This window comes from Talpa europaea, assembly GCF_964194135.1.
Source record: "Talpa europaea genome assembly, chromosome: 3".
In the NCBI taxonomy this organism is placed as follows: Eukaryota; Metazoa; Chordata; class Mammalia; order Eulipotyphla; family Talpidae; genus Talpa; species Talpa europaea.
The window spans coordinates 119,738,720-119,762,979 of NC_140069.1; the positions used below are offsets into that span (position 1 = coordinate 119,738,720).

At 39.9% G+C, this 24,260-nt stretch overlaps 1 protein-coding gene across 32 annotated transcripts in view; it reads right to left on the reverse strand.

Annotated features, from left to right (window-relative positions):
• NRCAM (neuronal cell adhesion molecule) overlaps positions 1-24,260 on the reverse strand; it is a gene marked incomplete at both ends in the record, with an annotated part of 71,908 nt that overhangs the window by 25,958 nt on the left and 21,690 nt on the right. For 22 of the 32 annotated variants that reach the window (XM_084229929.1, XM_084229953.1, XM_084229948.1 and 19 more), the window contains 12 exons: positions 2,593-2,797; positions 4,398-4,513; positions 4,965-5,190; positions 6,529-6,599; positions 6,688-6,885; positions 8,836-8,937; positions 10,721-10,750; positions 11,191-11,315; positions 13,268-13,415; positions 13,510-13,676; positions 14,999-15,110; positions 16,489-16,632. In XM_084229929.1, coding sequence (XP_084086055.1) covers positions 2,593-2,797; positions 4,398-4,513; positions 4,965-5,190; positions 6,529-6,599; positions 6,688-6,885; positions 8,836-8,937; positions 10,721-10,750; positions 11,191-11,315; positions 13,268-13,415; positions 13,510-13,676; positions 14,999-15,110; positions 16,489-16,632 — 1,644 coding nt within the window. The remainder of the gene's footprint in view (positions 1-2,592; positions 2,798-4,397; positions 4,514-4,964; positions 5,191-6,528; positions 6,600-6,687; positions 6,886-8,835; positions 8,938-10,720; positions 10,751-11,190; positions 11,316-13,267; positions 13,416-13,509; positions 13,677-14,998; positions 15,111-16,488; positions 16,633-24,260) is intronic. The other 10 variants (XM_084229944.1, XM_084229937.1, XM_084229949.1 and 7 more) reach the window with 1 other exon arrangement.

The window sequence follows — 24,260 nt, forward strand, 5'->3', positions numbered from 1 at the left end:
TGGAAGACTTTGAATGCCAAACTGAGGATTTATGTTTCAGTAAAAGATTAAAAATCCAGAATCTTAATAAGAATGATGGTAATAATATTTATTTCTATTACATGTATTTATCCTTATGATAATAATGAGAATGGTGTCTCTTTACACTTGAAGTTCAGCTGGCCCAGGCAGGCAAGCTTTACTCTGGAGATAAAACAAACTCAGAGAATCATATGGCTTCCTGGGGATCTCAGAGAAGTGTGTTAACACTAGCTGGTTCTTTTTAATCTCTTATTTAGTAAAAGTGCAAATATAAACTTACATTTTGGATGCTCTAAGTCAAATAACACACATTATGTGACTTCAGATCAAAATAATTCAGGGTAAAAATATATATGACGGCCATCTATATTGAAAAGTTCATGATTTTTTAGAAGCTCTGTGTGTGAGCTATTAAAAAATAACTGTTTTATAACAACACATTAGATGTTCTTTCTCAGGTGCACATCATTATATTTTTTTTGTATCTTATTTTTTCCCCACCACTGTCCCTTGTGTTCCTTGTTTCTGTCCCTCCCCTTCCTCCTAATCTCAGGCCCTCAAGATGTTGACTGGCAAACCAAACTTAAAAAGAGACAGAATACGTATGTCATGGTAACTAAAAAAAAAAAAAAAAAAAAAAAAAACAAACCAGTGACTAAGGGAAACCATTCTAACCAGACCTTTGAATAGAAGAGGCTGTGTTCTAGGTTATTCAGGACTGTTTTCCCCCAACAAACCAGGCGTCTCCAGTCAGAACGCCCTGCCTGCTGGGCTCTGGGCCTGAGCCAGCCTGTCCAGGTGCAGAGCGCTTCTTATCCAGAGAGCTGAGAGAGGCCCAGATCGCAGCGGTGGACAAAAGCCCCAGTGTTGGCAATCCCTGGCTCTGGGGAAGGCCTGTGGGTATCAGGCTCTCTATGGCAGAGGCTGGCCAAGTACCAGAGGAAACATGCCTGGTCTTCTTCTAGTTACTTCCTCATGAAAATGAAGGTTGTGGCAGCTCCCTCATGGTGGTTGCTGCCTCTACCATCCTGTTGTGCCCCCTGCACTCAGTGATAGCAACAGTTTCCTCTGTTGCTCTAGAGAGAAACCAGGGTGTCAATGTCTGCTTCATTTTCTGATGATATGCCTCAGAAGTACCATTTGCTGGGACACTTTGCTAATCTCAACCATATCCATTCCTTTCTCTCCCTCAGCCACCGCCCACCTCAACACCTCAGGGGCCTTTGCCTGGGCCTACAACAGTCCTGGCTTATATTTGTAAACTTCCCCAAGCCAATAAGTGGTTTCTGACTTTTGGAGATTACAAACCCCTCTGAAAACCTGATGAGAGCCATAAACTCTCCCCAGAAAAATGTACACATTTGACATAATCTTAGGGAGTTCATAGAACTTCTTAAACCCACTTACTGATCCTTTAACAGACTATAGTCCCCAGATTAAAAGTCTTCCTACAGGTTAATATCCACAGCGCTCAAGGCCATTCAAGGTCCCCCCAGCTGACCTTTCTATCTTTTCTCACTATTCCTGATTATGTGACTTGCAGTTCCCTAAAGGAGCCATGCTGTTCCACACCTTTGTACCTTCAGACCTACTAATTCTTCCTTGCATCCCTTGATCATCTCTTTTATGACACCATCCCCTGAGCCACCTAAAGGACCAGTGTGGCATCTCAGTAGAGCAAGCCTCAGTGGAAGGAGTCCTTCATGTCTAAAGGTCAGTGAAACTGAGGATAAGCAATTGCTGAGAGGCGGGAATTGGAGCCTGGGGTGACTCCCAGAGGCTGCTGGGCAGCTAACAAGATCATGAGCCTTTCAAACAGGAGCAAGGACAATGTTCATCTTTGAAGTCCTTTTATCAAAAAGATCTAAGGAATCCATAGAAGGTAACCAGTTAATCTTTAATACTGGCTTGATGCAAAATTCAAAATAAGTAAAGCCCATTTTCATGCTTTTTCAAATCCCAGTCTTTCTGGCTATTTGGCTCCTGTCTCCCTCCCCTGTTCAGCTCCCATGTCCCTTTGCTCTAACCAACCTGCTCCTCCTTATCAGTGTCATACTGGTCCCCCCTCTAGATTCCTCTTGAAGCGATACTTCCAATAACTCTTTCCAAACCCTTTCATCAAGACTTCCAATCTTCTAACTCAGTGCAACTTCAACTATGAAGGCACACACAGAACACAGCCATAGAAGTAAACTACAACTTAGAGAAATAGATTCCTTTGCAGGTGTTTGTCTTAAGCTAATCACATTCAGCTTTCATGCTTTTCTGATGAGGCAGCTGAGGCTTAGAGAAGTGATACAACTTGTTTCAGGTCAGAAAATTAATGTATCAAGCATCAAATTCTCAAGGTTTGTGACAGTGTGACTAAAGTGTGGGGAAAAAATGTTAAAAGAGAGGGGGTTTAGGGCAATATTTAATATTCTGAAGTCTTGGGCTTAATATGAGCTGATGCTTTGCCACTTAGTGTGTCCTGTGTTTGTCTATGGGGCAATCTCATCTGGCTTCATACAAAGCATTCATTCAAGGCTGGGCCATGAGTTCCTAAGACTTGGAGACCCAGTTGTCCCATACCTCCTTCCGGAGTGTTGAAGACTCTGTCGGGGCTGGCGGGGCCCTCCCCTTTGCCATTGACCACTCGGACATTCAGTGCATAGTGGCTAAAGGGCTCCAGCCCGGGCAACATGCCATGGGTCCTGCTGCCCTGGAAAGTGAGGATCTTTTTCTCAATGTGGCGTCTGTTTCTTTTAGATGACTCCTGTTCCTTCCAGTAGTAAATCTGAAATGGCAAGAATGAAAGTCAGGGACATAAGAGCTAGTAAACTAGATTCCTCACACTCCCAATATTAAAGTTTTGTTGTTTATTACCAGAACATTCCCTTGGTACAGTTTAGAAGATTACTGGCAAAACTGATAAATACTGATTTCTATGGCAAGAGAGTAGAAGCAGACAAATAACGACATTAAATTATGAATGTGTGATGAGCAGTACTAGCTACTTTGTTGAAGAAGTAGAGCAGATCCTCTAATAAGGTCATTTTGTTCAGCATCGTCTTCATATGAAGTTGATGAGAAGAAAAATCCAAGCTGATGTTGAACAAAATGACCTTATTCAATGACCTGTTTTTGTTATACACTGTGGCACCTAAAGTCAAATTTTCCAAGAATCTAATCCTGGAGTCAGTGTTAAATGAGGACTTACTGTGTGAGTAAAATATATGGAATAGCATGAGAGCCATAAAGTTTTCTCCAGAACACCAGGAAGTGGAAACTATAGGAGAGATTAAGTGTCTTTTATGTGAATAAATTATTCTCAAGTAAAAAATTACTACTTATAATTTACAAACTTTTCCAGAGTTAATACATCTTCATGTACAATATATTACAATTTACTCTTAAAGCAATGAAGTTTTTGTTATTATTACTTTTAAAGCATATATGACTCCCTGGGCTATGGAGTGGCTGCTGTATAGTGGATGGGACCCTCCACTCAAGTCTAGGGCTTTTGCACTAAGTTAAACTGTATCACTTAGTAAGGCATACTTATTTTTTTGTATTAAGTTATAGCATGGATAAAAGCAAAATGATTAGCTTTGGTTAAAAATCCAGAATTGTTTGTTAAATCCTTTTAAAACTCCTTTTAGGAATTTAAAGTCAGTTTTAAAAGGAATTAACTAATATACACAATCTGGCAAAGATGAGGTGGGGGGGGTGGGAGGTGGAATTGAACATGATGCAGTGTAAAAACCTGACCTCTAGGGGTCAGGCTTAACAAATCAGAGTAGTGACTTTTGTGGGCACAAAACAGTTCTTAGCACTCCTATCAAAAATCTCTATGAATCACTTCTTTGTGTGCCTCCTAATAACCAAGTTAATTGATGTTCTTAAAAATAGGTAGGTTGTATCTAAACAATCTTGAAAAGCTCATTTTAGTGCTTTTTCCAAGTATAATCTGAATTCAAATTTTAAATGTCTAAATTATTTTTAGGATAATTGTGCGTGTTTTACACTGTGATCAGTATCACTTTAAAACTAGGTGCATTTTGTTATATTCTCAGCTTTTAAACATTATTTCCCTCCATTTTATGCATATGTGAACTGTTTCACTGGAAGAATGTTAACTGTAAATGTCAAATGGAAATCTGTGGGAAGAATTGAGAATGAAAATATGTCAGGGTGTGTGTGTGTGTTTCCCCCTCACTCTGGATGCAGAGAGGTTCTGATTTACTTCTAGCTGAGATTTTTATCAGTGGCTTGCCTAAGGTGATAAACCAGACAGGATGAGGGAGGTCAAGGCCTGCTCTAACCAAAGGACGAGTCCCTGGCATTGGCTGATGGGCTCTCACTAATGGAAGAAGCTGAAAGTTCCCTTCACTTGCCCGATAGCCTTGCAGGTGTCCTCGGATGCTCTTCAGGGGCACAGAGTCCCAGTGCACCTCTGCCAACGTGCTGTTCACCACACTCACTCGAACATTCCCAGGAGCCACCATTGGAACTAGGGGAAAACAGAGTGGGTGGGGGAAGAAACATCAACACTATTTTGAATTTTATGCAATAATGTTACTGTCAATACTTTTGACTTAAGAATGTCCTAGCTTTCTTCTAGGGGATATCAAAGATTGAGAGGAGATTTGGGGGGATAGATTTTGTTTACTTGATTTTGTGAGAACAATATATCTTTTTTTTTTTAAAGCATGACATTTATAATAATGTTTAACATTCTGAACCTACAAGTTACAGAGTAGGCTGTTTAAATTTGGAAATGCTGAACAAAATGATTGATCTACCTTCCTCTCAATCTTAGCACCTCTGGAGACAGCCTTTGGCTTGAGTAAGTAAGTTTGTTTTGCTGGGGAAAAATATAAACTTTAGTATAGAGAATATAGTATAGAATAAAGTTTATTCTGTATAAGATAAAATACAAAGAAACAGCATCAGACACTTACGGTCTTCTCCAGAGTGCCCCATGACTACGGCTGGCTCTGGAGCAAACCCCACATCGTTCAGGGCTTGAACTTTGATCAAGTAGGGAACAAAGGTTGGAGTGCCTGAGACAATGTATTTGGACACATTTGCCACCACCACTGACGTCCATTCATCGTCACCATCTTTCTGGCGCCAGCTGACTTTGTATTGAAGGCCTGGCCCATTTGATTGGAAACCATTCAAGGGCTACAAGAAAAGCCAAATAATCAGAGCTTATAAAACAGATTGGACAACCTGTCATTGGAACAGCAAATTCAATTCCCGGACTTAAAGAAAGTGAACACTGAAACTAAAATGCAAGCTTTTAACATTTCTCCAGTGGACAAGATCTTTTTTCATTTATGGTATGAGTCAAAGCTAGTTTGGGATCAACATTTCATAGGTTGTTAATTTCTCCTTTGAAGTTGTAAATGCCACAGAAGTCCCTCAAACCCTGGCCTCACAATGAAGGGTGGGAGGTAGGAGACTCTTAAAACTTTTCAGTCATATAGTTTCCTTTATATATATATATATATATATATATATATGTATGTATATATATATATATTCCCATTTGTGTGCTGGTACCTCATTATCAATTTTTACTTGGAGTGAAAGCTGTGCTGTGTTTCTTAAAAAAAAAAAAAAGCTGGCTTGTTTCTCTATCTTGTTTCTACATGTGCAAATGTATTTAAGTATATAGAAATATGTAAGCATCTAAATATGGCCATATAGATCTATCTAAAATTGACTTTAGGGCCTTCCTAGTGGCGCAGGCAGTGGAGCGCAGTGCTGTGAAGCTGTGCACAGGCTCTGCAGTGCCGGTTCAATCCCCGCTGGCCGCGGAGCAACCCACATGGCGAGGCAGACCTCTCCTGTCAGGCCCGCTGCTCCCCTCAGCAGTGTATTTCAGTCAGTCTGTCTGTTCTCTTCCCCACTGTCTCTGATGAATCTTCTCACCCTCTCCCCCCACACATCTGGCCTGTACCCCAGTTCTTACATAAATAAAAAAATCTTAAAAAAAAAAATTGACTTTAAATTATGTAAGTAAATACACGTTAATTTTCCAAGCCCAGAAAATATAGATAAGCCAAAAAAGAGGTGGTGGAGGAAGAAGGGACAGGAAGGAAGAGAAGAGAAGAAGCAGATGTAGTAGTAGCTGGGAATCACATGGAGTGTGCTTGGGATGGTTCTCTAGGATAATGATAATACTAGCCAGCACTCACTGAACATATACATATATTAACTTTTTTAATCCTATGAGGTCAGTTCTGTTATTATTTCCCTCACAGAGGTATTTCACAATAGTGATGTTAAATAACTGGCTTAAAGTTCCACAGTCACTAAGTACAAAGTTGGGGTTTGCTCCCATTCATTTTGGTTCCAAGTCTCAAGCTTCTCACTACTACCTAATATTGCCTTTTAATTTAAGATAAATAATATCTATTTTCCCATAAAATGGATAAAATAATATTTTAACATAGGTATTATTTAAAAATAACTTTTTTTCCCAGTCTAAAATTGAAGATTTCATATATAGCTTACCTTCCATGTAATCACCAAATTATCAGGTTCTGATCCTAGTCCTTCGATAGTCGTGGGATTTTTATCTGGTTCTAGAAATTAAGCAGTCACATACTGTAAGTTTGGGACCCTTTTCTGATTTATTTCATTCATAGAACTGTGAATAAAGAGTCACTTTACCTGCAGCTTTAGTCAAATACTGTTCAGATGCCTCGCTGGGCAAGCTCCTCCCCAGGCTGTTCACTGCCATCACTCTGAAGGAGTAGTTCACGTAAGGGGACAGCTTCAACTGGGCTGTGGTCTGTGTTCCAGAAACTTCCGTTTGGTAATGCCAAAGCCCAGCCTCGTGCATTGCATCTTCATATTCAATGATGAATTCTGGCCATAACATACACATACACACACACAATAAAGACCCCAAAACAGTGAATTCAGTCACCCAAGGGGAAAGTTGCTAGGTCAATAATAGAATAATCTAATAAGAGTAGTTAAACATGAATTATTTCACTTTCAAAAAATTTCACTAGAATATTTTCATTTCAGAGTTCTATCATCATCCTCAATACTTAAGCACAAGCAGTAATATTGGTATTCTCTCTCTAGCATGCTTAGTTACTTGATACTACACTTATGTAAATGTAGAAAGATTTACTACAACACAGAGATAACTTATACAGTTAAATAGACATGCATTCCCTCTCGAAGGAGATACACTGATAATATTGGTGTTGCCAGAAGAACTGCAAGTCAGGGGTGGGAGAAAGATTTACTTTTCAGTGCATACTACTCCTATCTCTACTGAAATGTAGTATGTACATGTTTTACTCTTGTAAAAAATTGGTATTTAGATACTTATTAATTGCCTAGTTTGTGCCATGAATTTGTATGAATTATAGAAACAAAGGAAGTAGAAGTATTATGTGTTGCAGTTCTCCAGTGTTAAATACTCACAGTTCTCTTTCAGTCTATATTAATTTGCTGGTGACCTCCGGTTCTAAATGCTCATGGTGATGTCTGAGCCTGCTAACTCTTCCTTGCAGGGCAGACTTGGACAGTCAGCTATCTCTCACTTGTCAATCTCATTCTGGGTATGACCAAGACTGACCCCTGACTTCCTCCCTAGCTGATAGTGATAACTCAGGTCAAAACCTCAAAGTTGATCTTGGCTTCTTTCCTTTCATACCTTCAAAGGTCTTGTCGGCTGTAGCTTTAAAATATATACAAATCTGACCTTTCTCAGCACCTCATCCTTCTCAGCTTATTCCAAGCCATCATGATATTTTGTAAGAATTCATGCATAAACTAATACACAGGTTCTGCAATTTTTCTCAGTTCATAGTCTACTTACTGTCTGAGTTATTTTTTTTCATGGCTCCCTATGGGCAAAAGGAATATTTGCCATTTCCATGTAAGTAGTTAAATCTCTACAACGTAATGAGTATTCAATGTTTTAACAACTGAAATCCTGTACTTCTCAAACTTTGTAAACAGATTAGATACCACAGTCCTAACTTCCTTTTTCTCTCTGAGTTTCACATGATATTGCTTTTTATCACAGGAAAGGTTTTGCAGAGATATGACATCGTCACAAAATACATAGTAATAACACCTTGAAATGTACACCACCTCAAGCTAATATTTCATGTGGTATCTCCCAGATATCACTGTTTTTTAAGTATCAAGTTTAAAGGTCAAAAAATTAAAAAAAAAATCACAGTGAGTTTTCTGAAGTTCCACAAAGTATTTCAATGCACATTTTGAGAAGTGATGCTATGTGCTCCCTTCTACTTCACTTCTTGTGTTTCTACAGACTTTTCAATAGAAGAACCATTAGGAACTATTGGAAGAAAGAGACCTGAATTGGAACTTCACAGCCCTGACATCTGCACCTAATTCTGTTACCAACTGTGGGTTTGAAAATCCAATCTACTCACCAAGTCTCAACTATCTAATATACAGACTGGGTATTCCAGCACTTGATTCACCATCCTTCTCTCCTATCTTAGTGGGCAAAACAAAAAAAAACTAATCTATCATGCATTCTACCATGTGGTGGATATTTAAAGTGATTCTTATAGATCTTGAGCACAAAATGATAGTGTACTTGCTTAATTAACATTTTTAGCAATCACGTAGGAATATCCCACAAAAGAATCTATAACCAGAAATAACTCCAGCACTGCAGTGAGCCCCAAATAGTTTTGTTATATCAGTAACAAAGGGGAGAATGCCAGCAAATACCTCAGTGAGGAGTTTCAATTGCATATGATAAGGTGCTTCAAAATGGTCATGAAGTTTATAAGCGATAAAGCAAGTGACACCACGTACTTGTAATAGGGCTATTGTTGTCATCGCCTGGGGTCCATGACAACTGAACACTTTTATCAAGCTGATCTGTCAATTCTAAATCAAAGGGTGGATTCGGGACATCTGCAGAGGAAACACACACATCATAATTAACCATCCATCCTTATGAGGCTCTCCTTTACTCTGATGCTATTTGCAGAAGATGAGGCAAATTAAAGACACTGTACACTTAGTGGCCAATGAGCATGCAACTGAAAGGACAAGGTGTCAAGTGAGAGTGCTGGGAACACACAGGCACACCCCAGGTAACCCATCAATGAGTGCTGCTGTCTTTTTTTCAAGGGAAACTAAATCATTCATAACCAAACCAGTGAAGTGGGCATAATTGGTTCACCAGCACTCTCAGTATCTTCTCAGAAACATAAATGAGCACAAACAGAAAAAATAGTATCTAATAAGTGGGAAACAGAATAGCAAACATTGAAAAACAAATAAAGATAAAAAAATATACTGTTGCAAGAAGACTCAAATTTTTTTTTTTTTAAATACTTTTTTTTTTTTTTATTTGTTTGTTTGTTTGTTTTGTTTATACATGCACTGGGTACAGTCAGAAGCGCGGGAGGGTGAGAGAATTCACCAGAGCCAGAGCGGGGACCAGAACAGGCAGAAGGACCGAAGTACACTGCTGAGGGGAGCAGCGGGCGGCAGGAGAGGTCTGCGCACCACGTGGGACCCTCCTCTGGTGGCCGGGGAGCAGCCGGGGATCGAACCGACGCCACAGAGGCCGCGGGCAGCTTCGCAACCCAGCGCTCAACCGCTGTGCCACCGGGGAGGCCCTCAAATTTTTTTTTTTATGAAACATGCTAACTTATAGATTTGGAGCCTTCTGAAGGATGTTTATAATTTTAAGGGAATTCGAAACTTGGTGACGTTTAGGTTGCCCTCAATCATGCACACCTTAAGCAGATGCGAAGTAAGACAGGCAAATGGGGAGGTATGTTTACTCCCATGTGGCACCAGGGCCCAGACACTTCTGGGGACAAAGGGATCCCAGAAGCCTGTCTGTCCCTTCTAATGGTCCTTCTGAGATTCAGAGACTCAGTGTTCCCCCTGAGCCTTTTCCTGACTTTGCTGCTGGGGGTAACTCTGGTTCTTGGGAAACCAGAGGCCATATAAAAATATGGACACTTCCTTCTTATCAGTAAAGAAGCAGTAAAAGTCTACAAAGGACTGGCATTTTACAGCATAATTAATGATATTTTGTGAAATCAAGCCAAGTTTATGCCGTAAAATTAATTTTTGTATTTATGTAATGAATAAACATGAGGGTTCTGTAATCAAAATGATTTCTGATCTAATTTCTGATTTATTTTCCAAACTCAGAAAAATCAGACAAATTGGAGTGTCCCATTTTGGTCTTTCTTTAGTGACTTGTTTTTGTTAACACACAGTGAGTCGGTTTTCCCTGATATAAAGGTCAAATGTTCTAAAACTGCAGTTTTCCTGTGTAAATTTCTTAAAAATGGAATCCCAAAACAGTATTTGTTTTTGCAAACAACTAATAGACCAAAAAAAAAAACACCCCTAATTTGTAGAATGCTGGTATAAATAGTGTTTTCGTTTTGTAAAATGTGGATGATGGTTTTTGAAAGAGGGACTTTTATCAAATGAAAGGAATTTATGTAACACATGAAATATTTAGAAATGAATGGTAATATATTCAGTGAGATGGTCCAGGGTTGTGATGAAGACATGATTTACAGCAGTAAATGGGCAACAAAACAGAACATTTGACAAAGCTTTTTTTGGTAAGGAAAATGATGTGATAGAGAAAAGAAAGACATTTTTTTCTGCAAGCATGGAATTATTTGACAGACAATAGAAAAGAAGACTCATATTAGTTTACCGTAAATGGGAGCTGGAGTTGGAGTAGGAGCTAGAAAGAACATTAATATAAAGGATTTTAATCAAAATTAGTAATGGAAAGATATAAGATGCACAAGAAGACAGATTGAACATGACTAAGATTATAAAACTAAGCCTTATACTTAGCTGTGAGGCACAGCATTGATAAACATGCAGTAACAATTTAGGGGAAAAAAACTTCAACTTTGAGTAAAAGGAGATTATTTCCCCTGATTTTCTTATAAAAATATCACTAATATCTATAACTTCCATTTTTCCCCAGGGTTGCTACAGAATACACCTACACAGAAATGACTGCCTCGAAGCAGCTTTTAAAGAAGAAAAGCCTGGGTGTTAGATTCACCTATAAAATGGTAAAACTATATATAACAAGCAAACATTTAATATGGACAGTTTCTTTTCAACCTAATCCGGAGCAGCCACTTTTGCAGTATGCATTCTCGTCCTTACCCACGACGCTAAGCACGGCACTGGCAGAGACCATGTCCAGGGTCGTGTTGGCCACGCAGGTGTAAGTCCCACCATCATCATCGTTCACATCCACTATCGCCAAATGGTCCTTGTCAACAGTGAACCTGTGAATGCAACACATTCAGAGCAGCTGCAATGCACATCTAACCAAACTGACAAAAGGGAAAGATGATAAAGATTTGTAGCATATTAGAACTAAATTTTTCTTTCAGGGCTTTTGCATATGATTTTTTTTTCAGAGATTAGTGATTTAATTACTACTTATTTTGTAACCTTTTTTATAATTTTTTTAATTTTACGTATTTTTTACATCATTTTTCATTTTTGCACAATGTATGCATTTTCATCTTGGTTATAGTCCCCATACAATTCCCACCCCCCTCCCCCTGTTTTGATTCTACTCCCTCCTTCTCCCCACCCTCCCGTAGTATGTCTCTGGTTTATAGTGTAACCTTTCTTTTTTTAAGTAATGTTGGTTTACAGCATTGTATGGAGAGGTGTTCACACCTCTTCAGATGCATGTGACCATGCCACACACCCATCATCCTCCAACATAGTCCATTGGGCCCCCTCTTCCCTTAATTTCACATAGAGCTAAAATGATTAAGAATGTGTATTTCTTTGATAATGATTAAAGTTGGAAAACAATTAGACTGAATTAGAAACTGGGGTGAGAAGGGCCATCATCATCTGGTCCAGTGAGCCTCTACCATCCTCTGGAGCTTCAGGTGCTTCCGTACAGATCAGGAGCATCTGAGGTGAGGAGGAGGCAGCTCCAGTTAGCCTGTCTAGAGGAGTTTCCTCAGGCTTCTGCTTCAACTCACTTTATAACAAAGTGTGTATTTTAAAACAATTTCTCACTGACTGCAAAATTGTGTGCCATTTTTGTCACTTGCAATTGAACTCTCAGCAGAAAGTAAATGAGAATAGTAATCGGGTTTATCAGTAGAAACAGGAAATTTAGATCCGCAATCATCACAAAGAGTTTTTATGATGTAGCTTGTGGGCTTGAAAAATTACTCAGTGGGTCAAAAATCCATGTAAATAGGATTCATGTAAGGTTTTAATGAGGTTGCATAAATCACTGTCTTCACTAGAATTTCCAAGCTAAAGCTTTAGCTAACTTAACCTGACAGTCATTTCTTCATAGTTCCTTCTCATCTTTATCAACTCAGATCCCACAATAAAACTGACCAGTTCAAGCCCAGACCTACAGGGAAACTGTGCATATAGAAGGGAAGGCCACACAGTGCTTTTGGGAGCTATGAACAAGCAACAGGGCGCCACTGTAGGCACCATGGCCATCAACAACAGGAATGATTTTCACCAGCACACAGCATTCCTTCCATAGGTGATGACGCTTGCAGCCATGTAGCTAAAAGTCACACACTCAACTCTGGACTTTGTTACACTGAGGGTGTCATCTGGGATATTGATTTGACTGCTTTTGCATTTTAAACTAAAGGACTACAACATGCTCAGAGACACATGGAACCATGCAGGCATACCCCAGTGCTGTGCTAGTTACAAGTCAGCATAAGCGCATACAGAAAGCTTATAAATGCTTTACCTGGTCTAGCTTTCCTTCCCTTTCTATCAGTGTTAGGTAAAATCAAAAGAAAAGTCCCTGTCCAAATAAATACCAGTGTTCTTTAAAATAATGACAAAGATTCAGGTGCACTCTGGCGATTAAAGAGATCATATTTCTGCTTATTTGTAGAATGATAATGAAAACATCTTTTGAGATGTCACTGTACAAGGTAAAAAACAATGGACAATAGCCAAGGCCTGAAAGGTTTTTCCTGTCCTGAATTACATGGGAGACTGACACACAAAGATACACAAACATTCTCAGGGTCTGATTTCAGTAGCTCAATACCTTTTTAGGTCTGAGTATTTTACAGGAAGGAGAAAATGCATGTCTATATTTTGGGGACAGCAGATGTCAGTCAGAGAAGTTAAAAACATTGCCATTAAATCACTATACGATAAACCTTCAGTTCAACAGCTGCTTAAAGAGAGAAGGAAGAGACAAGAAAGACATCGGCTTCCATACCGTCCATCACTGAGCAGCTCGCTGCTGTCCTTCAGCCACGTGACAGTGGGGATCAAGGTGTGGTCGTGCTTCACTTTGCATTCAAAGGACACTGTGCTCCCTCTTTGCACAACTGCATATTCAGGCTGTTTTATGATCCTCGTTGGATCTGAATGGTAAAGTTATTGTTATCCACTACCAAATCCTGAGAATTTGCTCCAAGTCACACCATACTTAAAAATATTTTGTCACCTCTACCTTACCTTTGATTTCTAAGTGGACTTCATTCTTTGCCATTCCTAACTTGTTCGTTGCAATACACATATACGTTCCTGTACTGTCCTTCTGAGCCACAGGAATTTCCAAAGTTCCATTTTCATGTAAAACATAAATATCTTCATGAAGAGCACTATCTTTAGCTCCTTTAAACCTTCATTATAGAAATGATTACAACGAGAACAAAAACATCAGAATTTGAAGTCAGACATAAAATGCCATGCTCAAAGTCAACACAACTACTGACCTGGCATTATAGCATCAAGTTCACAGCCATTTGGTATCTGCACAAGTTTTTAAGTTAGGGGAGTCCATAAAGACAGATTGTAAAACCAGAGAATTCAAATATAAATGGTGCTTGAGAATTAGGGTGGCAGTACAAATACTTAAATTGCAGTTTTCATTATTAGCAATTTAAAACTAAAAACACAATAATTACATATGCTGTCACTAAATAAATTATTAAAGTAAGTAAAATGAAACTACTTTTTTGACATTTCCTTCTAGTGTGATGTATTTATAACTGCAAGCTACAATGCTAAAGAGATTTTGATTTCAAGGTTAAAGGGTTTTATTTTTGAAAGTATCAATAGGAAAATATTCAGGAAAGAGTAAAATTAAAGCATGTATGTCATGTGTCAGACAAAAAAAGTAAGGATGGATTAGAAGTGGTGAGGCAAAGTCAACCTAGACTAAGAGTTAACCCCTTCACAAGAAGTCATTTGCACTAGCACCAGCGTTTCTCTTCTCTGTGGTAAAGATGGAGACCTGCAATATTGTTCTTTATCCTAAAACTAGCTTTAATTTCACATGAGCCCCGCACAGTGTCTGACACCTGGTGGTGTCATTCATTCATAAATGAGTGTTCTGATTTTCTTTCACTCATTTGTTTTAAGCCTCTGCCTCTCCTAGCCTTGCTCCAGCTCATGCTGAGGTAAACAAGCTAGGAAGATGAACAGGATTTATATTAGGAGGGTATATCAGTAGGAGTGGGACAGGAGAAGGCATGGACTAACGTGGCAGGTGAAAACGCAGAGGCAGGCTGGGTCTAAGCCTGCATTTAGCTCAGGTGGGAGAGGTAACAGAGATGGATACTGGTAATAACAGGTTTTGGTTTTGAGCTTACAGAAGTTCTCCCCCACCCCAAATGATGTTTTATTATCCAAGAATATCCCCCAACTCATCTCTCTGACCACCACGCATGAAGTCCCAGGTGATAACGACAGCACAAATACAGCAACCTGAAGTTTAAAAAATATTCACATATACTTCTGAGATTGATGAAGTGTGCTGCTAAATAGATTATACTTGTGAAAATAGTAGCTAATAAATAACTGAATGAATTTAATGATTTATAGTATGATGGTCTCTGCCCTACCTTTTCCCTCTCTGTTCTCTGACTAAAACCCAATATATTGAGAAATTTGAAGGCTTTATTGAAGGTAAATATTCAGAACAAATACAGCCATTACTTACCACTCAATGGTAGGCAGGGGAGACCCAAAGAAGGCACAATCTAGTAAAGCAGGCCTGTTTGCAATGACCTGATAGAGAGTGTTTGTTGCAGTAAGGATTCGTGGTGGCTCAGCTAAAAACATTTTAGAGAAAAGTAAATATTAAGGTAAAATAAACATTTAGGCCTACCCTTTATTTTACTGCATGTTGTTTTAAGGCCATTAGAGTTTACGATAAACCACAACCAATATGGCTCTTCCCATATATTCTCTATCAGACCGCACTACCAGTCACTCAATGTAGAAAAAAATGCAAGCTTGTATCCTTTGTCTCAGGACCCCATCTCTCCCAGGAACAGTATTTTAACAAATGATTTATTTGCCTATATTTCCTACTACATTGTGAGTTCTTATAGGCAGGGAATGGGAAATTTGATGGTTTTCTCCCCAGAAACTAGCATAGTATCTGCCACAAAAATAATGGTCAAGTATATTTTTGTTGAATGACTGGTCCATCATAATCAGGGGTATCATGGGGGAGGGTAAGTGGGAATTATGGGGAACACACAAGTCAGTAGAATATAGCAGAGGGCTAATGACTAAAAAGCAGAACAAGAACTCAAAACTGTTTTCTAAACATCCATTAAGATCTAAACTTTTCAACTCCTCATGTGATTTCTTGTCATTTCAAGCATGAAAAAAAAATGCCAAGTATTTGTTGGCTCCTTGACTTTAATTTTGCTTGAAAAGAGAGCCTATTACACCTCAAGAATGGAAACAAAATTCCTTGGCACCATAAAAACAATTCTCACGTAAGTTAACAAATTTGGCAACCAGGTAGTTTTGTCCAATACAAAAATACATCCCCAAAGACCAACCACTTGAGAATATGCTTGACAAAAATGTCACCTCTAAAATTAAGGTGAACATAAAGTTTACATTATGTCAAGTGTTCAGCATAGTAAGAGTTTAGTAAATGCTGATACTACACCAGCAGCATAAGCAGACTTCACTTCCTGAAGTCACCTCAAAAAAAATATGCTTGAGTAAATCATAGTTCTCTAAACATATTGTGAGTTAATAAGAACAAGTGACTTGAATGGAGGTCAAACATTATAATTAATGAATTATTTTCAAAATATCAGAATTATGAAATTCTTATTCAACTTCTCAGTTTCTAAGGTTGTACCACAGCAATATTCAATTACCAATAGCAGAAAACACTATTATCCATCAGAGGGGTTTGATACTCTCACCATCCACAAATGGAGCCGTCTACTAGATTATTTCTGGAAGAATTTGTGATTATAAAAATTTGATGAAAGAACATTGTGACCAGAGTGTAATCCCCTTTAGGACAAAGTCTGTATCTTACCCATTTCTGTATATCCTAACAGCTCCCAGTACAGCACGCTGCACACAAGAGATGTTCAATACACATCTGCCGAATGGGAAATCTTTCAGGCACTCATTGATTTCATTTGCCATGTCTTTAGAGAAAGGAGAGCTTACCCAGCACATTTACAAATGCATTTGCCAGTAAATATCCATATTCATTGGAGGCATTGCACTGATAGACCGCACTTGATCTTTCTTGAACATTTGAAAAAATAATGGTATCGCCATCAATTTTCCTGCTGGGGTCATCAGGGGCAACTGTTTGGTTGTAAAAATGAAAAATACATATTTATTCCTTTTTGTTTAAAAATGTATATTAAACTTGTGAAGTCTGAGCTCTAAGGTACAAAAAGAAGTAAAATATATGAAGTTTATGAATATAGTAGAATATATGAAGCACCTAGGTGGTGACAGTTTTTCTTCCTCAGAGTCTGGTTACCAGTTGCATGGATATGTGCTCAATATTCATTTAGCTTTAAGTGGATTGATTCTTATAAGACTAAGTATTATTTTGAGAAATGCACTAAACAAAAGCACAAGTTAGTTGAAAATGCTGCAACAAATTCAGGAAAACATTGTCTTGTTCACAAAGAAGCTGTGGTTACTTTTGAGGAGGCAAGTTAATTATCAAGAGGAGAGAGCAAAAGCTAGTCCAAAAATATTCAAACAGGGCATCTTTTAAAAATCTCTTATTGAACAGGTACATAAATAAGTGCATATGTAAATATAGAGTTAACAAGCAAACGTGACAGTATTTATTTTCCAGCTCTAAAAACTCCTGAGGTTAAAGTAGACATAAACTGTGGAAATTTTCCTTTAAGGCAGTGTTTTCAACTAACTCTCTCAAGCACTTAAAAACATGTTAAAGCCAGGATTGTCCCCTTAGAAAGCAGAATGGAACTGGTTGGGTAATAAATGTGAGAATTTGAAACTGCTGTGCTATTAGAGATAAATTCCCTTTAGTGAATGCTAGAGATTAGGCTGTGACCTTAATGTAGTTTTAAAAGTACACTAAAGGAGGTAATAGGTATCTGTCTCAGCATGTTGATCAAAATCAAAGTTAAATAACAGCACCCTTTCTCTTAAACTACTCTTGCAACTTGAACCACGTTAAGTAACCTTTGCTTTCATTCTAAACCATTCTATCTCTTTCATAACAGGAAATGCATGTAAGACTTATCACTTCATTCAGATTCCCTTATCACTTTAAAATATGAAATAGTTAATTCACCTGCGAATTATCAATTCATTACAATAAAAAATAAGCCAAACCATAGTTATCTATCCTTGTTTTATTACACATATTCAAAGTATCATGCACACTCATCCTGTGTTAATTTTCAAAACTGCTGCAATAAGTCATTACAATCTGAGTGGCTTGAGACCACACAAATTTACTATCACACAATTCTGCATGTAGTTGTTCAACCACAATCAATAGCTAATTTATTAAATCAGCAGAGATATTCCAGCGAGTTTAACTAGAGGTAGGGGCGTGCTGAGATATCGATTTGGCACCTGGGCTCATCCCTGCTCTTTATGACTCTAATAATGTCAAAATTGCCTTAAGGAACTTATTCTTCTAACAAGAAGACAAAAATAATTTCTAATTACATTAGCAGGTTATACACTTCAACCATGAATGACAGCAGAGGACAGAAATGTCAACCTGGCATAGGAAGTAAAGCACAGCTGTGACAGGCAGCCAGCTCCCTGGGAATGTGATGTACCTCAGGGCTCCCCATGTTCCTGGCCTCAGATCCCAAGTCTAGGATCACAGGACCTCTGTGACTCACCTGCTCTCAGTAACCCCCACCCACTGCCTCGGCAAAGCATGAAAGAGCCACATTTTCCGGAGTCTCCTTTCCTGTTACTGTTCTCAGCACTTGTGGACCAGCACATGGGTGCTCAGTGTTAAGACCCCACAGAGGACTCTCAGTGTCCACCAGGAGTCCACTCTGCCTCTGTGGACATGCCAGGCAGGAGATGGCCATAAGTATAGAGCATAGGCAGAGATCTGGGTTCAATCTCCCTGGGTGGGAGTTGACTATGCAAAAAAGCTCCTCAAATTCCTTAACTGCATTGAGCTCTTAAAAATGACACCACTTTGTGCTGTTAAGTGGGTATAGAGTTTCAGTGTTGCAAGATTAAAATATTCTGATTTCATAACTATGTGACCATAGTTAACTCCACTGAACTGTACATTTAAAAATGGTTAGAATGGTGAATTTTATGATATGTTTTTAACCATAATAAAAACAAGTGTCATCACCATGACTATGGAAGTCCAGTGCGATTAACAAAATTACTAAGATAATCCTACCCTAGTGAGGACTCATTAATCACAACACAAATCATTAAAAAAAAAAAACACCTTTATGTCTCTCACGGTTGCATTTTCCTTTGTTCTCTACTCTTCAATGTTATTCTTTTTTTTTTTTTTAAAGATTTATTAATTTATACAAGCACTGGGTACAGTCAGGAGTATGGGAGGGTGAGAGAATTCACCAGAGCCAGAGCGGGGAGCAGAACAGGCAGACTGAAGAAGTACACTGCTGAGGGGAGCAGCAGGCGTGGCAGGAGAGGTCTGTCACGCCATGTGGGACCCTCGCCGGCGGCCGGGGATCGAACTGGTGCTGCAGAGGCTGTGGGCAGCTTCGCAGCCCAGCACTCAACCGCTGTGCCGCCAGGGGAGACCCTTCAATGTTATTCTTTACCCAAAAGGCATCTGATTGTATCTGCCATTTTTCTGTTAACTGGAGCAGTTTTCAAATATTACTTTTGGCAAGATATTTAGAAGTAAAATAAAACCTTTAAGGAAGAGTAGAGAATAAGCAGATCTCTCTCATGGGGGCTAGGGCTACATTTTCCTCAAGCACTTACTAAGGAAGCTCAAACAAGCCCTGGGTCAGTCATGGTGACATATGGAGCTCAGTTGGTGCCTGGACAGAGAATGGAATCAGCAGTGTAGATACTCGAAGCCTTTGGACTCCACACTGGTTGCTGGGTGAGAGTAACTCCAGCATCCACATTATCCAAAAGAATAATAATTCTGAGACCAATCATCTTCATTTGCTATAAATGAGCACTGAAGAAAGAAAAATTCAAGAACATACACTCGCCACAGACAAAGTAAAGCCCCAAAGGTGAGGTCCAGAACTGGAATGACAGCTTTCTGACAAGACTTTCTTTCTACCTAACTCTCCTGACATATGGTTGGATAAAACTACAAATATTTTCAGCATTTAAATAATGAGAACAGTAATAATAATAACTAGTGCTACCTGACATGAAAAGAGTCCTATTGAATGTTTAAAAAAATTTAAATGTATTGCACCATTTTATTTTAAAAAAGACTTTGTGAAATAGTGTATATGCATGCTGAGATGAGACACTAGAGACTGGAGCACTTCACAGTGCATGAGATTGATGCTTGGATTTTCTGAGTTAGTTGACTTCTAAACATCTGCTGAAATCTGGACATTTGGGCAATAATATACAACAAATCTCTGGATGAAGGGCTTCATCTTCAATCTTCTCTAAGGGAATGCTAACAGAGTCCTTCATTTTTGAGAAAAGGAAAGAGATGCCTTAGAATCTTGGGACTATCCTGGATGATGACTCCATCCTCCTGGCTGTTTATCATGTGCCAATCTCTCCCTCCAATGAGAGTGAATATATAACCGAGACAGGAGGCTGTCTTCTGCCTCCATTCACCTCATCTCCCTTAACATAGTAATGGTTGCACATGTGCTCCTTGTGGAAGAATCTGAGAGCTCTACAGCCATTCACATGTGGGACAATTAAAGGATGACAAGAGGTCTTCTAAGACAGAGCCAGTAATCACAATACCCATGACCTTGACCTTAGCCATTTTCATTCTACCCCCACACACTCTCAAATGTTGCAGGTAACATGATAAAGCTAAAGTTCTATTCTGGCACCAGCTCTCTGAAGCTGTGTTCTTTTACCTGACTTCTGTAGGTTGTGTTTAAAATATTTTATGTGGTTTTGGGAAAATTCCACATTTAATACAAACTGGTTTTGCTTCAAGGAAAATTTAAAGTAACCTGGCCAGTCCTGGGAGAACAGAGCTTTGGAAGACCTTGAGATGGGAGCCCAGACACTTTTTGAGTTACTTTTTCTAGTTTTGTGAAACAGTAGGTTCCAGATCTGAAATACACAGCCACATATCAATGACTGTATTTTGCTGACAAAATCCATCTTGCCCCGCCCTTCTCCCTGACGCTGCTTCTCATTTTACAGGTTTTATGTGCACTTGGCACAGTGGCTGCAGAGGCAGAAGGATGCATCCCTGTCCTTAGGTGATCTCCAACAAGTTAGGAGTGAGGAGGCTGGGTATCTGGCAACGATTCCCTGGTACCATCTCTGTCGTGTGGCACCTGGTGGGGGTGCTGTCCAGTTCCCTGCACAGTTATGCCACAGAAGCACAGTTGTTCCCCAGCCCTCCCCTCAGGAGCTCCTTGTATGGTGGCACGGCCAGCTAGCCAGTTCATGCCTGCAGCTAGCTAGCTTCTGGGACCTCCTCCCGGCCCCTTGAGCTTAGGAACCCTGACCTAGCCAATTCTGTGCTGCTGGATGCTATACTTCTTGCTCTCTTGTGCCTCCCTCTGCCACTGTGCCATTCTCCCACCCACCCCACCCCCCGCCCCTATCACTGCTGGAAGCATCTGTGGGGCACACAACTCAGCAAACTGCAGATGAGAAACAAATTCCAGTCCAAATTCCAGAGTGGTCCCCAAATCTCAAGGGCAGTTATGCTTAAGGGCCCATGAATTCATGAGGCAACTATCAAACAGGGAAGAAAGGGGAGAGGCATGAGGCACGAGACTCCTCCTGCTTTTACTGTTGTTTTTTTTTTTTTTTCTTTTCTGACAGTTTTCTTCCTCATTTACTCTTTACGTTGGATCAGGGGAGTTTAACACAAGCTGCAGATGTGTCTGGTTCACTTTGAACTTAGCTATTTAGACTGAGTGTTTAGCCAAGAGTCTCTCGGCAGAAGCTGTAGATGAGCCAGCTGCTGAGGGCAGGGGTGGAGAACAGCTGTGCCCTTGCAGTATCACCCTGCAGGGAGCCATGAGGGTGCCTGCCAGGTGCCTCAAGTATATCCCCTCAGTGATCAGTGAACGTTTATCTTGGCCACTTCACAGCATTGTGGTGTAAACACACAGCACCAGCATCATGGGGCAGCCTGGCAGGCCGGGCCCCCTCTGCTTTGCTGGCAGGCTGCAGTGTTTCTCTCCTGGAGAGAAATTGCTGGTGGGGCTGTTCTAAGATATGCCAGAGGTGAGCCACCCTGGACCTGTAGGCATTGTAGAATCCAGAGTCTACCTTTGCTCAGCCTCCTTTTTTCCTTTCAGTGGGGACTTAACTAATACTTTTGGGATGAAGGCAATGAATTGATTTGGAAACGTAATTGAGAGATTTTGTTCTAACTCTTTCTGCTCTGGACCTAATCAGATGGTTAGGAGTTAGAGTAGAAGGGCCTAACTTGTTTTCCAGAACCATTCTTCAGCAGCCCCCTATTCAAACAGGCCTCTTTCAGTGACCATCCTTCCAAAATATCACCAAAAGGAGAGCATCTATGAGTGCATTTTCAAAGCTCTTAATACAACTGTAGTTAGGAGATTCCCCAAGAGGCACTGCCGGCCAGGTTGGGAAGGACAATAAGCCAACAAACAAGGAGGAAAGATCAGCTTCATTATTTAATCTCCCCTGGTTCTTGTACCCCTCAACTACATCTCAATTTTCCCTGCTTATGATTGTGCTCTGGCTGCAGAGTTAAAGGATTTCTCTTTTCAACAAGCCCTGGCTCCTGGGTTCTTCTGCTGAGTAGGTCAACTGGTGATTCCTCCCACTTGTCAGTTTCGCTGTCATCATCTCAGGTACATGCAGTCTTCCACTGTTCAGCCTTCTTTAAATGGGCACAGCACCTCTGAGCTGTAAAATACAGTGCCAAAGTGCTGGGCACCACCCTTCATTCCCATGCTGTTTGCATTCCTGAGAAAATCAGATGTTGTAGCATAAAACTTTCTTTAGTTCTAGGCTTTCTTCCACTTTTTTCTCTGTTTTTATTCCTATGCCTCTGAGGATGGCAGCAGCTTCCCGCACAGCCTCTAAGTACTCTGCAGTTCTTCCTGATCCAATCATGGTTAAGGCTGGGAGGGGAAATATCCAAACTCCATTTGCTTTACAGTATTTTCTCCCAGGAATACATTCCCTTTTCCAGTAAATACAGGCTGTCTGTTTCAAGTATCTGATAACTACTGTGTGTGCGACACAAACTAATACTTAATAAATACTCAGGGAACAGGACACTAGTTCTCTGTCTAGACCCATGATATGGTGAGAAGTGGGGGCAGGTACCATTTTAAATGTGCCAGCAGTTTTCAGGTCCATTTTAGGAGAAGATTGTTTTGGGGAAGCCAGTTTAATGGGCCTTTTAGTTATTCAAACGTAGAACCAATATTTGATTCTGGCTTGGAGGCAATAAGAAGCCAAGCTGCTCTACATCATGAGCTTACAGGTCATCTTTATTGTGAGTAAAGACTATCTTTGCAGATTATTATGGTATTGACTGGAGTGTGACCCTGAGGCTGGGTTTTAAAGAGAAATTGATTTTCTCTCTCTGGTCTACCAGAAGCTCTGAGCCCCAAGAAAGGGAAATTGTTCCATTTGCTGTGGGCAGCAGCTGGTGGAGGGATGAATTGAGAAAAATGAGAGCTAGCAGGTCCTCTGTGGGTGGCCATGGCTTAGGCATCTGGGAGCAGGGGGTGTGTTATCCATCTTAAGGTTTTATTCTTTGCTTTGTTGTAATTCCCTTCTATTATTCCCAAACTTTTAACCAAGCTTTGTGAAAATGGTCTTTGCTGTGATTTAGAAGATTAACGGAAGGGTCCATGGCCACAGTTTGGGCATGTGTTCTGGGCAGCATGGAGAAGCAGACTGAAAGAGGGAGCCAGGAGTGGGTTAGGGAGGTGGCTGGATGAAGTGACACAGGCAGAGTGGGCTTTGTCAGCATTGCTCAAGGATGATCTCAGCTATACGCGGGGAGGGAAAACAGGCTAGACTGAGTGTCCTGATAAGACCCCAGTAAGGGGACACATTCTTATTTGGGTATTAAATGGGGCCATGCTCTCTGAAGACTGGAAAACTTGGGAACAGTTGGGCTGTGCTTAGAAATGAAAAAACTCTTTACATTGAAACAATGCTGTTTCTTATTCTTGTCATATTTGCTGGTTCCCTCACTAATCTTCCCACCCATCTCCTCTGTCTGCTATGATGTTTCCATAAATCTCTTGACATTTCAAACAATGAAGATAGTCTAAACTTTTCAGTGATGTTTATTTCTCACCCTGCTTGTCATTCTTTCTGTAATAGATGCAGAAAATATTGCCAGCTCCCAGTCAACACATACCATTAGGTTAACAGCATCAACTATTCAGTCATAATAAATACCTAAGGCAATAAAATAGAAATCTACAGGGAATTTGGTGTCTCTGTTTAGCTTATATACTACTTCCTTCCTTAACCCAAATTATGTTATCACCATTTGATCCCTGTTGAGCTATAGCTGCAGGATATGCCTTCCCAAAATAGTCAGAGAAGCTTTTCCTAACATGTCCAGAGCAGAAACCTGTGTCTCCTTGGCAGACACCTGTGTCTCTTGTGGAACTAAGGCAAATGCAGGTCCCCTGGGCTCTGAGACAAACTGCTATCATTACCTTTGAGAATGAAGAGTACCCAGATTTAGGTTCATTTCTATATGGAAAAATCTATCTTATGACAGGACAAACATCTAGATCATCTAAGGTTTTGTCATGAGTTACCTTCTCTTCATCATGTGAGACGCCCCCTCTCCTCTT